This window comes from Chroicocephalus ridibundus, chromosome 1 (genome assembly GCF_963924245.1).
Source record: "Chroicocephalus ridibundus chromosome 1, bChrRid1.1, whole genome shotgun sequence".
NCBI classification, from domain to species: domain Eukaryota; kingdom Metazoa; phylum Chordata; class Aves; order Charadriiformes; family Laridae; genus Chroicocephalus; species Chroicocephalus ridibundus.
This window is the reverse complement of record NC_086284.1, coordinates 22,822,697-22,838,195: the sequence shown is the minus strand read 5'-3', so window position 1 is coordinate 22,838,195 and position 15,499 is coordinate 22,822,697. Positions and strand designations below refer to the sequence as shown.

The 15,499-nt window shown below is 42.3% G+C and overlaps 1 protein-coding gene across 1 annotated transcript in view; it reads left to right on the top strand.

The window, feature by feature from the left end:
* The window catches only part of MICU2 (mitochondrial calcium uptake 2), a 152,394-nt gene that overhangs the window by 96,118 nt on the left and 40,777 nt on the right, over window positions 1-15,499 (top strand). The window contains exons 3-4 of the mRNA XM_063331170.1: window positions 14,042-14,073; window positions 14,188-14,263. Of these exons, the coding sequence (XP_063187240.1) occupies window positions 14,042-14,073; window positions 14,188-14,263 (108 nt within the window). The remainder of the gene's footprint in view (window positions 1-14,041; window positions 14,074-14,187; window positions 14,264-15,499) is intronic.

Below are 15,499 nucleotides of genomic sequence, written 5' to 3'. Positions count from 1 at the left end.
ATTCTGATTAAGCATAAGAAGGAAGAAAGAAAGAAAAGCTAGAGATTGCAATAATGCCTGAACCTGGAGAGTTATGGAAATAATGAAGTAGGACTGCATGGGATCAGTAAAATACCCAAAGCATCAGACAGAGTCTTCTGTAGGAAAATTCCCAAACATGGTCATTAGAATGTCTTTGTCTTCTCACGGTGGCAATTGGAAAAAGTAATGTCATCACTGGGGTCATCTGCATTAAAATGTCCTTCCTAAAATTTTCATGTAAGGTTGCACTTCAGAGCCTTATAAAGGGAAAAGGTTCCTTCTGGAAATTCTGACATGACAGGATCGGCTTAATTCAGCTCCGAATAGCAATTCCCTTTATCACTAGTTATCCTTGTAATCTCCAGGAATCTAAAATATCTGAAGTTAAGTGCTACAGTACTGCACCTGTGCCAAAAGTTTCTTCCCCTAAAATAGCACTTTTATTCTTTTTTTTCTCCTTATGCAGGTTCACTAATCACTAATGGGAGTTAGTTGCAATTATTACAATTCTGCTGAAAAAGGAAGTGATGCATTAGGTTCTATTGGAGTAGACATCTGGTAATTCAATTCATCCTTTTAATAAAACTAATAGCAAAATAGATGTTTCTTTGAGTGTTTATTCACCCTTGTCTTTCAATGGATGGTGTCAGGGCAGTTTGGGAGGATGAAGAGCAGAATGATAATATCACCAATTGCAAAAATACAAATCACAGAGTCACAGAATCTTCATGGTTGGAAAGGACCCTTAAGATCGTCGAGTCCAACCAAACAACCTACAATCTCTGCCACTAGAGCATGCCCTGAAGTACCACATCTAGACGTCTCTTAAACACCTCTAGGGATGGTGACTCAACCACCTCCCTGGGCAGGCTGTTCCAGTGCCTGACCACTCTTTCAGTAAAGTAATTCTTCCTAATATCTAACCTAAACCTCCCCTGATGCAACTTCAGACCATTTCCTCTGGTCCTGTCATTATTCACTTGGGAGAAGAGGCCAACACCCACCTCTCTCCAACCTCCTTTCAGGTAGTTGTAGAGGGCAATGAGGTCTCCCCTCAGCCTCCTCTTCTCCAAGCTAAACATGCCCAGCTCCCTCAGCCTCTCCTCATGTGACCTGGTCTCCAGACCCCTCACCAGCCTGGTAGCTCTCCTCTGGACACGCTCCAGCACTTCAGTGTCCCTCTTGTACAGGGGGGCCCAGAACTGGACAGAGGACTCGAGGTGAGGCCTCACCAGTGCCGAGTACAGAGGCACGATCGCTTCCCTGCTGCTGCTGGCCACGCTATTCCTGATACAAGCCAGAATGCTGCTGGCCACCTTGGCCACCTGGGCACACTGCTGCCTCATGTTAAGCTGGCCATCCACCAGCACCCCCAGGTCCTTTTCTGCCGGGCAGCTTTGCAGCCACTCTTCCCCAAGCCTGTAGCGTTGCTTGGGGTTGTTGTGACCGAAATGCAGGACACGGCACTTGGCCTTATTAAACCTTGGCCCATCGATCCAGCCTGTCCAGGTCCCTCTGTAGAGCCTTCCTACCCTCAAGCAGATCAACACTCCCACCTAGTTTGGTGTCGTCTGCAGACTTACTGAGGGTGCACTCAATCCCCTCATCCAGATCATCAATAAAGATATTAAACAAAACTAACCCCAAAACTGAGCCCTGAGGGACACCACTGGTGACCGGCCGCCAAGAGGATTTCACCCCATTAATCACAACTCTCTGGGCACGGCCATCCAGCCAGTTTTTAACCCAATGAAGAGTACACTTGTCTATGCCATGATTCGCCAGCTTCTGCAGGAGAATGCTATGGGGGACGGTGTCAAAGGCCTTACCAAAGTCCAGATAGACAACATCCACAGCCTTCCCCGCATCCGGAAGGTGGGTCACATGGTCATAGAAAGAGATCAGGTTGATTACGCAGGACCTCCCCGTCCTAAACCCATGCTGGCTGGCCCTGATCCCTTGGCTGCCCCGCGCTTGCCGTGAGAGCTTGCTCAAGATGATCCTCTCCGTGATCTTTCCTGGTACCAAGGTCAGGCTGACAGGCCTGTAGTTCCCCAGATCCTCCTTCCAACCCTTCTTGTAGATGGGCGTCACATTAGCCACCCTCCAGTCATCTGGTACCTCCCCTGTTGACCAAGACTGTTGATAAATGATGGAGAGAGGCTTGGTGAGCTCTCCCGCCAGCTCCCTGAGTACTCTTGGGTGGATCACATCCAGCCCTATAGACTTATGTGCGTCTAGGTGCAGAAGCAGATCATTGACTACTTCCTCCTGGATTATGGGTGGGTTGTTCTGCTCTCCATCCTTATCTTCCAGCTCAGGAGGCTGAGCACCCTGGTCTGACTATTGAAGATGGAGGCAAAGAAGGCATTAAGTGTCTCAGCCTTCTCCTCGTCCTTGGTTGCAACTTTCCCCCCAGCATCCAGGAAGGGATGGAGATTCTCCCTGGCTTTCTTTTTGTTGATGTATTTATAAAAGCTTTTTTTGTTGTCCTTAATGTTAGTGGCCAAGTTGAGCTCTAGCTGGGCTTTTGCCTTCCTAGTTCTCTCTCTGTATAACCTAACGAGATCTCTGTACTCCTCCTGAGTTGCCTGTCCCTTCTTCCAAAGGTGGTAAACCCTCCTTTTATTCCTAAGTCCCATCAGAAGTTCCTTGTCCATCCAGACTGGCCATTTTCCCCGCCCTTTAGACTTGCAACACTTCGGGACAGCTTGCTCCTGGGCCTTTAAGATTTCCTTCTTGAAGAGCATCCAGCCTTCCTGGACCCCTTTGCCCTTCAGGACTGTCTCCCAAGGGACTCTCTCAACCAGTGTCCTGAACAAGCCAAAGTCCGCCCTCCGGAAGTCCAAGGTGGAGGTTTTGCTATCCCCCCTCCTTACATCGCTATGAATTGAAAACTTGACCATTTCATGATCGCTAAACCCAAGACGACCTCCGACCGCCACATCTCCCACTAGTCCTTCTCTGTTTGTGAACACTAGGTCTAGCAAGGCACTTACCCTGGTAGGCTCCCCTACCAGTTGTGTCAGGAAGTTATCTTCCATGCACTCAAGTATGGTATATCTTGAGAAAACCATAGAATATTAGTGAGTGGATCCAAAATGATCTTGTGTATTTTCTTTTGTTTAGAAACATTTATTTTTGTTTGTCATATTTTTCAGAAGTTCCACTTACCCACATTCAACACAGGTGGTAATTAATTTACTAAAGCATTTCCAAATTCTAGTAAAGAGGGTGATTTCATCCATTTTTGTCCTCTTATACCTTGTTTCGTCAAGAAAAGTCTGCTGCAAAGCAGAGGTGAAAAGGAGCTAGAGCTGTAACTAGCCCAGGTCACCCCATGCAGTAACTGAACACCATCTAGTGGGTGTTCACTTAATCCTTTCATTCCTAAACAGAATTTATATTGGTTATAATTTACAAATTAACTGTTCTGTAAACTCAATAGCAATGCCCTCAGACATCTAGTCACTGTAAATTGCATGTTCATGAATGGGTCTCGTGTTCTGGAAGATAAGCATAGTAAGGTTCTGAATTTCTTTGGTGTTTACTGTGCTCTGGACAGTAAGACAAAATGTCCCAGTCCTTGAGCTTAAGCACAGAGCTCTCATTCATGAAATGGCCAACACAGAAATGTTTCCTTTCAATAAAATGCCCAAATTCACTGTCAAATCCAGTACTTAGTGCTCTCATGTCTTGACAAATAAGGGAAAAATGCTGTCTCCTCCTTCATAGGTCGTCAGTGGGAGTTGAAGCCAGGATACAGTCTTCAACTGCATAAGAATGTCGTTGCCTTTGATATAAGCAAGGGGGGGAAATCCTAAAGCTCTATATGAAACCTACCAACTATTGCTTGTATTTGGTGTTAGTATAGGTTACAAAAGCACCTAAAGTGATATTTTCCTATTGCAAAGTTGGTCAGGTGACTGTATTAAATTAGAGATGTCTTGTACTCATAGCCCTTCTAGAAACAAATGTCTGCAAGCATATTCAAAACCCAACTGGACGTGGTCTTGGGCAGCCTGTCGTGACTGACCCTGCTTTGAGCTTTTTCCAGCTGTCACCGTGAGAAGATAAGGACATTCTAATTACCACAATGATCTGCAGAGCTGCCTTCCAACTTGAGCTATTCTGTGAATGAGGCAATTTCCTGTAACCGCTTCATGGGTCTTCCCACAAGCTTCTCTGAAGCTCCTGAGACCATCTTTCACAATCACCAAAAAGGTGCTATTTGTGCCATATTCCCTAGAATTGTTACTACTGGGAAGGAAAGAACAATAAGATGTTGGAAAGGATGTATTTAGTCTGTGTAGGATGTAGGGCAGCCCTAAAGAGTTAAATTCTAGACATTTGATGGAAGGACAAGGCACTAGGAGAATGAAACAGTTGCAACGATTACCACCACCATTAGAATAGTGCAGCAATAGAAATCGGGCATCCTGATGATGAGATTTCCAGATTTCACAATAGCAGTGCAGAAGGACCCATATCTCTTTTTTTTTTATTATTTTTTTCTTCCAAAGGTCTAACTAGGGGTTGCTGGGATATGATGAACGGGTTTCCCAACCTGGTACTTCTAGCAAAATTCCATTGTACTTTTCCAATCAACTGTCACCTCTTGGAACATTTTTTGCAATATTTCTACGGACTTTTACTGCATGTTGCTGTAGTGGAAGTAAATTAATCTTCAAAAGAAAAATACTGTTTTAACAAAAAAGAAAGCATTAATGATAGTATAAATAATTTTGATATGTGATAGGGTGAAACAGGAAAAGAAGTGAACTATTATATAAACTGGATCTAAACAGCTTTTTATATTTACAGGACTCTTGAGAACCCATTCAATTTATGTGAAATGTCAGTGCTCCCGGTTACTTACCCACTGCAGTAATTTAAATTGGCCTGATGCACTAATATGTCAGCTATTTACTGCTTGGACACAAGTGCTGTAAATGCCCTACGTCTGAACAGAATTATGGTAACAGCACTGCATTTTTCATGCTGATATCATGAATAACTTCAATTTTTTCACAAAATGTTTCTAGTTTTAGTTTTTAAATTATATCAAGTTACTATAATATTTTTTTTATGCTTCCCTAGGAATAAGCAATATCAACTGTAACTGAAGTTTGTACTTGGCTGAGTAAGTGTAAGAAAAAGCAAACTATTTCATTAAAAAATCAGTTGAATTAATGTCACTATTGTCTTTTGAACCCCAAACTACAGTTTAGTATCAATACTATTTTCAAATGTGCGAACACGTATTTGTGTGCACATAAACTGATGAGATAATACATGAGCAGAAGTCTGTTGGGAGCAATAGGACAAAGTAGGTGACCCACGTGGTTGTTTCTGGCCTCGTTATCTGTAATTCCTACATGTTGGAGTGTTCGTTATATATCAAAGTGCAATAAATAAACCATACAGTTACTTCATATAATTTGACACAGTTTGATATGATTTGCAGTTCCTATTCGGGATAAATTGCATCAAAGCAAGAAGGTGAAAAAGATAGTCCTCTCTGACACACGCCCTCTTTTTCCTTGTTCCAGGGTTAGTAAGATAGCTTTATGTTAGTGATAAATTCCCGTGTGAAGGATGAGTTCTTCACCTGGCACTTCAGTTATATTTGCCAGCAAGTGAATCCAATTTGTAATAATTAACGGTCTTTAATATTTTTGCACTTAGTCTTTAACGGTATTGTATTTTTTTGCACTTTGTAAGATGCATGTGAAAAGTAGCCGTTTGTCATGGTAGGGAAGATCTTCAGATATACGGAAAAATACAAACTGTGAAGGAAGTGACTGAATGAGATATGATAGGGGTAGTTGCCACGGTGGTGATGGTGGCTTTATATTGAGCACTTAAGCTTAAATCATGACTTACGCAGTGAGGTGAGAATCAATTTCTGGTGCTGTTTAGGTGTTGACCTTTTCTTCCTTCATTTTGATTGTGGGATGATTAACGTGTACACGTTTTCATTCCAAATCCAAATTAATCTCTGCTTACAATTAAGGTGCAATTTGCTCAGGTTGTGCATGCAGTTAGATTTTTAACTGTGTCATTTCATTGTTGTTGTTCTTATCCTACTTTATATGTTCTTCTAATTTTTGTTATACTTATCTTCTTTAGCCATAAAGTAGATTACAGAGCCCTTAGGCCAGGGATCATGACTTGTAACACTGTCTAGGAGAGAAACAAAATTAAACCTAAGAGGCTACGAGGCTATCATAATAGTTTATCTTCATCTGTTGTCAGTACCTTAAACTAGCATGTGCTCCGGCACTATAATATTTAAAAAACTAGTCTTTGTTAGCAACAGGAGATAACAATATAAAGCATAGCAATGCTACAGAAACCATCTCTTCTGTATTTCAGGTTAGGATCAAAGTTCATTAGTTGAATCTTCTTGAAGTCTTAGTCTAGCTTATGCTGTTCTCTTTGCTAGAGGAGACTGACTGCTATCTCAAGCCTAGTACTAGTAGTTCTCTTCAGTTGAGACTCTGCCTGCTTACTCCTTGTGGTAGGTCCATGGTTTTGTGCAGATTCAGGAGGTGCCGTCCATCCCAAAAGTCTGAACTGCATAATGTTCTCTACCCTTCAGGTCTCAGAAACATGTATTATGGATACAACTCCTTCCAGGTAATCTTAATTGTCCTTTCTAATACTTTATTGCTCCAATTATGCAGCCACTCTGCCTCTTGAACTGTAGTACACTTTGCCCTTGTATCTAATTAAGTTCTTAATAAAACAGAATACATGCCCTTAGCTTTGCTAACATTGGGCTGATAGATGAGAGGTTGAAAAAAACGGATTACAGATATAACAAATACAAAAAGCAGTCATCGTGTGAGTTACCTGGTTGTGTGCAGAAGGATGCATCTACTCAATTTAAATATATAAAAGCTGAATGTCAGGTCAGAACGCGTGATTGTAGCATCTCTTTAAAGTTAATGGAAGCAAACAGGTGAGTCCAAAGCCTGTACTAGACACCTATCTTAGCCTGGAATAAATTGTTCTTTTGCTGTGTCTTTTTCTCTCCCTTGACTGTAAAGGGAGCCTGGGGTCATTAGTCAGGATGAGGTTTGTAGACCGAAATAATGTCTTTTATTAGACCAGCTGCTGTAAGTTGGAAAAATTAGACAAGCTTTTGGGCATATGAGCTCTTCTTCAGATCAGAAATAGGAGCAGCAGATTTCAAAGTTAATTATAAACCCTTTTCTACGTATGTCCTGACACCATCATAGTTACAGCAAAGCACCACAGAGATCACTAACTCAGATTTAGGCATCTAATTTTTAGACCTCTAAATGAAGCCGGAGGAACGAAGCAGGAGGTACTTATTTGGGAGTCTGAGGACTTGCGTTTCACATGACACATTTTTCCTCTGGATGCTGCCTGCAGTCCTGAGCTGAGAACCAGCCCAGAGGGCTGGCAGCCTCTCCTGCTGGGGAGATGCTCTCCTGCCATCGCGCTCTCTGCTTGGCTTCTCACTGCTTACGTGTTACATGTGAAGTCTTAACTTGCACCTCATGCTCCTTTTGTGGCCAAGGGTTGTCGTTACACCCCGGTTAGATTTTTCCGGTGTTTTGGAAGAAGTAACTTCCTGTGTGCGATATATCGTTGCAGTGCAAGGCTTGTGGTAAGCTTGGAAGTTTGAACCTATTCTCAGCTTTTTCTGTCTGCAGTTTGGATATGTTATTAGAAAGAGAGCAGATCTGGGAACAAGTCACTTTCTCTGGATAATACCGAAGGAAAAGCTGTTCCTCTGCTCTCCCTGACATCCCCCCAGACTCCTGCTACACTCCCAGTGAGGACTGAGCTGCTCGCGTCCTCTGTAGCGAGCACCACAAAATCTGCTTTTACCCTGATGCCTTTGGTTATTTTGGAACTCCTGGCACCACTGGTGACTCGGTGCCATGGTCTCCTTAGCAGGTCTTGAAAATTGGCTTATCTTAATTTTTCAGTCTGTTTCAGTTTCCGAAAAGACTGTGTCATCCTTTGATGTTTTCTCCCTGCATCAGCATCCCACCCTTTTTACCCCGGGCTGCCTTTCTCACAGAGAAACCTTCCGGTATTGACTGGCTCTGATGCAACTCCCCTTCTGAAATGGAGATTTGCCAGCCCTGGCCTCGGCCCAGGACTGTATATTTCTCGTTTCCTCAGAGGAACGATTGCTCTAAATAAAGAAGGACAGATGCAAAGCTTGTTTTGTAAAGCCTATCAGAAGCTTCAATTATTGCAAATTGCCGTTTCCACTGGGAATACTTTGATTTTAATTCAGGTGGTTCAATTCACTAATTCGTGTGATTGAAATGACTTTTATCAATTATCTTTCAATGGAGCAATGCACTAGTTCAATAAAAGCTTTCTAGCTGAAGTGGATTCTTAATTCATTTAAATGGCACGCTCATTTATTATTCAGATATCGGTTTGCCAGGAGCTCTCATAGGAATCTGACCACTTGGTTTGTCATGCTTTCAAAAAGCCTTAAATTATTTTGCTATCCTTGATTTATCTCCAGTATCACCAATGTCACCAATATTTCAAAAGGAGGCCTTAAAGAACTAATTACTGGCTTGAATTTTTGCCCTTTACATCATTGGTTTAATTAGCAGTAAGTACTTTATAAATGCATAGAAGAGCTTTAAAGAGCTGAGAACATAAATAAGGTGGGTAAACAAAGAACACCTTGTTCAGATAAGGTACTTGTCCAGAATCATAAAAAATATCTGAGAGAGAGCTGGGAATGAAATCCAAGCTATTGAACTTCAACGATCTTCTATTTTAGGGTAATTTAAACTAAAATTTTAAAGGGGTCTCCCTAAGGAAATCAACATACATGATTCTTATCTAACCCAGCTCACCAGGGCGCAGGGGCAGGATTCTCAGAGTTCAGCTTGTGTGAAAGGTGTCAGCCGGCTGAAAGGGAGGAATACAAATCCCTGTTCCCACGGCAGGCAAGGCTGCAGGGTGGGCTCTGCTGTAAAGGCCACGGCATGAGCTGCGCACAGGGGGTTTGGGTTCTTAAATGCCCTGATCCTGTCCACCAATTGCAACTGTGCTGAAATCCCATCCAGCTTAAAAGGTTTGTTTCACTCATCGTTTTGCAGAATTGGAGCTTGGTTGAACTGTAACATACTTAATGCTATTCTATTATGTTTTTTCAGGAACAAACAAATGGTTTCCTACTACCCCAGTATGACTTTGAACTTGCCAAGCTTCAGCAAAGATAGCATGGTTGCCATCTAAAATTAAAAAACTGCGAGGACAAATTTCTGTATTTTTTACTTTTATCACTGTGTCTATCTGAAATGGAGCTAAAAAGGTGGTCGAACCGTCTCAGTGACTTTGCTGATAAAGGGGACAGGAGTTTGTTGTCCTCCTAGGGAAAAACAGTCATTTTATACTGTTCTCATTTGAAGTTAAGGTTGTGGAGAACGGTTGTTTCAAATATTAATTTTCATTTCCATTTTACAAAAATAGAGGAATCTTGCAGACACGTAAAATTGTGCTTTCTTGCAGGTAGTAGTAACTTCTCTACTTTTGCTTTGGCATCTGATTATTGTTGTTATAATGGTTGATCTCAGTGATTTTTTTCATTCTTTGCCTCTAAACGTCTTTTGTCAGATCTAAGCCGTTCCTTGGCTGTACAGGTGTAAATGGGTATTACGGAGTGCAAGTGGGTACTTGTTTAATTCAGCACTTTCCTAATGTTAATCCTAACATTGATGTCGGGTCCATTCTACGTCTTAGTGTAAAAAAACTGGTAGATGATGGAAACACTTCTATTGTAAGAAATGTATGTGGCAAAATACCCAGGTTTGCTGAGGGCAAATTAAGGCTGACGTAGCTGCTCTAGGCAGTGTTTTCTTAATTACAGTTGTCAGCTAACTTTCTTGGCTAACAGCACAGAATTTGTGTGCTTCTAAGTAGACTCGGTATTCATTCAACTTAAAAAGCTAAAACGGCTTTTTGTCCATGAAAGGTGTGTCTGTACCTCATTGTTGTTTCATGGATCCGCTATAGATGGTGAAAAGATGATAGCATCTGTAAAATATGTAGAGACCCTTGAAAATATTCGCTGTCCTTTAAGCCAGAATTCCATCACAGTTTTGGCAAGCCTGTAGGAAAATTAAAAAAAAGAAAAAGTTGTTTTTCTTCTCATTCGTTCAAGTTCTAAACAATAAAATTTCCAAGTTTCTTTTTCTGATACCAAAGTAAGACTGTTACTACTACAAACAAGTTTTCTAATATGTCATTAACTTCCCTATTAGTGAGAATCTATCACGGTAAAAGAATAAAACTATAGAAAAGTGCATCATGCAGATGTTTTACTTAGTAGATGAAATAGTACCATTGCCTGTATTCCTCTGAGAGAGACTTAGATCCCGATATATTTGTAATCGTGTGTCAGGAATGACAGCACCAAGATTTAATTGATAGAAAGGAAGAGGTTGGCGTTTTTTTCAGTGTCCGAACTGGCTAAGAAAACTGTTCATACCTTTGCAGTGCATTTTCTGCAAAGAGGAGTTAGCCTTCTTTTCCTAATTGTTGTAGACAAGGCCTTAAAAGACCTGGTTCTTCAGAGGGCTGCACATTTTGTATGGTAGCATGCAATGTTAACAGAGCTTTGCCTGTAGGTGTTTAAAGGGATCACATTGTTACGAAGTGAATAAATGGAGAGAAGAAGCACCAAGAGCTAAATTAGTATTCAAGGAATGTTGTGAGTGCTCCAATAAAAGTAGCTAATGTTTCCAAGTGAAAACTGAAATTTGAGTCTTCACAGATGATTTTATGTGGTGACCGTACCAACAGAATATAACTGGATTTAATTCTTAGAAAATATTCAAATAATTATTGGAGGAAACACATTCTACGGTTTATATTATTACATTATTATAAGATTGTGTTCTAATACTTTACACAAATGGCAATATGAAAGATAACACTATTGTTCCAAGTGTTGTTTGTTGATTGGGTTGGGTTTTTTTTCCAAAAAAATTCCTGGCCTATCAGTACACGTTTGCTGACATCTCTATGCCATTTTCATTTGACTAGGTTATTAAATTTTTTTTGTTTTGAAGCCCATTTGAGAAGACCACCATTAAAAGGCTACACGTGTATTACTCTGCTGTATTTACTACTTAGAAAAGAGGAAATGCCTTTGTTTATCTCTCACTCTGTCCCTTTCCCTCCTGCTTTTTTTTCCTCTTCTGTTGTAGCAGCGTCCCCTTGTGCAGTTAGTCGTGGTAAGGACCGACTCTCACCCACCTCGTTCTGCCCCTCGCCACATCCTGGGGTGATGTGACTGTCCTCCTCCTCCTCTGCAAAGGCTTCCTCTCCTCTGCTAGTCCTTTCGCCCGGGCCGAGATTCCCCAGTCAAGGGTAGCATGAGCACCTCTGTATCGTTGTTGTTACTGTCTTTTCATCTCTGAAACAGGTCAGTCGGCATGTCAGCATCTTCAGTGTCCTCTGGAGGGTGGCCATCACTGAATGCAAACGGGCAGATGTTGATGGCTGCCGCAAACGTTTGTATGAGCTCTAGGTAGTTGCAGTTGTGACTGCGGGCTGGTGAAAAGAGTGTCCGCATGTTCACAACAGACTTTCCTCCCTTTCTTAATTTTTATCACGGTAGGGTAATTCTTGTTGAGGATATGTTCCCTAAAACTGGGTAGCTGAAGTGTTTCAGAGTTACTGTGCTGAATACAATGTGAAGAGAAACACAGACTTAACCAAAGAAGAGAACAATGTGAAGAGAAACAAAGACTTAACACAAACTTGGCCAACTAGTGTCTGAGCTGTAGCTCCCAGTGCTTTCTCCTTACCTTGCATCAATTATTTATGGCTTTGCTGTTCCAGCTGACAGAGTTCAGCTTGTCTCCCTTCGTCATCCTCCTGGATGCTGGCAAAAGACTGCTGCCCAGTGCGGTGGCAGTTGCTGTCCCAGATGTGATGCGCTTGGGGCCACCAGAAGACAGGAATGAGTGGGGCCGCTGGTAACGAAATAAAAGTGCATGACTGGCTTCAAAACAGACAACTATGGAGAGCATTTGCAGTGAAAATCACTGCAGGGTGGTTTTCCCTTTTTTCTTTCAGATACTGCTTTTCGCAGACCTACAGCCTGACTCATTCCCTCTTGTAAGGCATCTCGCCATGTGGGTCTCCCAGAGCCGAAAGATTTAGTTTAATTCCATGTTGAAATGCACTGTACGGAGGAGGTGACATTTCAAAGCTGAGATCTGAATCACTTAATTTGCTAAATAGCCATTCATTAAAATGCTCTGCAGAAGTGAACAGTGTTGAACTGCGGTGTTACATGGCACTGCTCAGGACTCAGCCTTGCTGAGTGATTTTTACTTGCTCTCCCAGACTGTTATTAGCCTGACTTCTTTTATCTCAAATGAAGCAAAATAGAGGATTTCATATTTCCTCTGAGCTAGAAGGTATCTATCGGTGAAGCTTTATATATGTGTGTGTGTGTGTGTGTGTGTAAATACATGTACAGGCACTGCACAAAAATGTATTCATCCACAGTAACAGGTGGTGCTGGCAACACCTGTCACTGGGGTCACTCAACACGCCAGTATTAAAACCCTAATTTTAGTTGCTTACAACTTTTGTCAAACTTAAACATTTGGGTTGCAATGTAATGTGCCAGGTGTCTGCCTTAGGCTGGTTTGGGGGGAAGGGTGCGGGAGAGGAATTTATCAGCAAAAGCGTTACTGCCAGTTGAGGGAGCAGAGGCCAGGGCACTGCTTTGCCTGGGCTGAAAAATGAACTATTGCTGGCTGAGATGTTCCAGCAGCTTCCCTCGTCTGAAGCCAGAAGCTGCCAGTGGAGACCCCCTGCAGCTGGCCATGTCTTTTGCCAGCATTATGGAAATTCGCTGTTTTACTAAGAACGCATCTCTGTCTGGCTAAATCATGGGCCTGTGAAAATGCTTGGTAGAAGTTTGTTGACAGCTGCCCACCAGGCTGTCTCCATCCTGTCCGTTTCCAAAGAGCAGGGATGCACTGGTGACCCTCCAGATGCAAGATGCCCGAGAAGCAGCAGAGTAAATAAACCTTGGAGTCTTGAAGCATGGAGCAAAGCAGGCTGCTGCACGCAGGGCCACCATCCTCACAGCCAATGCAGGCAGCTCGGCTTGTGCTTACACAGTGTGAATTAATAGGAGGGAATGGCTGGCTGGAATCCGGAGGAACTGGTGATGAAGGAAGGGAGCCATGGGCTGAGAGTGGTAAGAGTGAAGGACACACGGTTTTACAAACCGTGTGAGGAGAAGTGCTGAGGAGACAGACCGGTGTGATAGGGCAGATAGGCCGAGAAGGGATGGAGCACAGCTCCTGCCAGTCCATGACGGCAGGATTTCCGTGGGCCGTGCCTAACCAGCTGAAACGTTCCACTGCTACTACATCACAGCTCCTCAAATGGGTGATTTATACAGGAATACAACATCCGCTGCTGCCTGTGGCTCTCCTATTCGAGCGTATAGACTTGAACCTACTCATAAAGGCTTAGGGTGTTTCATCTGATGGTGTTTCAGGAGGCAGAGTTGTTCTATTTACCTCTGCTTAATAGAAACATCAACGTTTTCATTCTTTTTTAGTATTTCTTAGCTTTTGCATACTCAAACTGCACTTGAAGGATTATTATGTGTGCATGCAAATCCCTTCGTAAATACTACAGTTGTTTCTTACTGTGTAATCTTGTTTTGGAATCTGTACTACGTTTGTAGCTCACAGAATGCAAAATCACACGAGTAAGTCAGCCATAGATAACCAAAGTGGGCTGTGGTTTCATCTAAGTTGCAAGACCATTTGAACAGACTGCTTATATTATTTTTAAATGTTGTCTTTTCTTGATCGTTGTGGGAATTAGAAACAAACTGCCTGTTGCAAAATATTCTGTTTCATATTACTTAGCATGTTCCCATAAAAATCTGAAGAAATGCCACAGAACCTGATCAAAGTTTAAAGTCAGTTTGTTATTGAACGATGATGATTTTTTTTTATTATAGGTAAAGCCTCAGCCAAGAAACTGACAAAAAAGGTAAGCAAAATGTTCCTTTCCTTCTTCAAAAGAATTTGCATTCTTTCTGTTACTCAACTGAATAGATGTCTCTTTCAAAACTGGCTTTATATTTTCTTGTTTGTGTCTTCAAAGGAGGTAGATGCTGCACTGCTGTGTGTTGCCAAAGCTAAACCAGGACCAACCTTTTTTAGAGACCTTGGTGATAAAGGTAACGAGCACTTTTGATTCTGAAAAATACATCTTGCTTTACATTATATGCTAGGAATTTAATGTATTTTTAAAGAAGGTTTCACGGATTTGACTCCGTCCCCATCTAGCCAGTAGCTGCCTCCTTGGCAAATCTCTCAGTTATGCAAGAGAGAGAAAAGAGGCAGGGCTGGGAATTGAAAGCCTTCTGAGGTGCAGGAGGAGACGTGAAAGAAATCAGAAAGCTTACTTGGAGAAGAGAAAGGGGCTAAAGGGGTGACTTCAGCACAGAACTGGTTTTTAAGACTTCTTGTTAATAAGCTGCTGTTTCACTGTATAGCTTAAATGCATGGAAACTAAGAAGAAAAATAAAATTTGTATCTAGTTATGTAAAGTGGCATCCCCGACTCCCAAGAGCAGTTGAACTTATTTCTCCCTCTTCAGAAGCTCGGTGGCCCTTCACAGCACCGATGTGCTTTGTTTCTTTTCACCCAGCATTTCCACCTTCTATCAGGCTACATAAAGAGAAAACTGAGAGCTGGGATATTGTTTGTATAACAACAGGGAATTAAAGAACACCAAATAAACACCTCATTAGCATAAATTAATTGAAGGGAGAAAACAAACAGGAGGATCAAGGAAACCAAACAGATGAGTAATTAACCATTTCACCAGTAACAAAGACTGACATCCCCAAACTAATGAGAAAGGCCGACAGAGTCTGTTCACAAACTTTCTTTTTCAGGCTGAATCCCTTACGCCGTGGACGTTTCTGGAAAATAAAGCTGCCTTTGCACTGCTGCAGTTCCATGGCAAGCGTGAGCCACGCTCTTCCCATGCACCGCAGATCCAGGGGCATGGCTGGCAGCCTGTGCCAAGAGAGCAGCCCTCGATCTCAGCCTGCAGCCCTTTGGCCTCATGGCCAATTCTGCCTGCGGTTCGTTTCTTGCGTCCTTGTGCAGATGTGGAGGGGTCTTCAGCTGGTGCCTTGCTCCTGCAAGCCCCGGCATACCCCAGCAGCCCCTGAAATATCTCTGAACAAGTTGAACAATTTTTTCCTATCCAAGGGAAGGCTGGATTTTGTATTGGATAGTCATTCCCTGCCTTTTCAAATTACTGATCATCATGTGCTTTCCCAGGATTCCATTTAAAGGATTCCCAGTCTTTAATTCTTGGATATTCTTTCTCCATCCCTGCTTTTTTAGAGCCTTTGTTTTTCTAGTGGCTGACACTGCAAATCCCCAAAGCACTCTGCCTG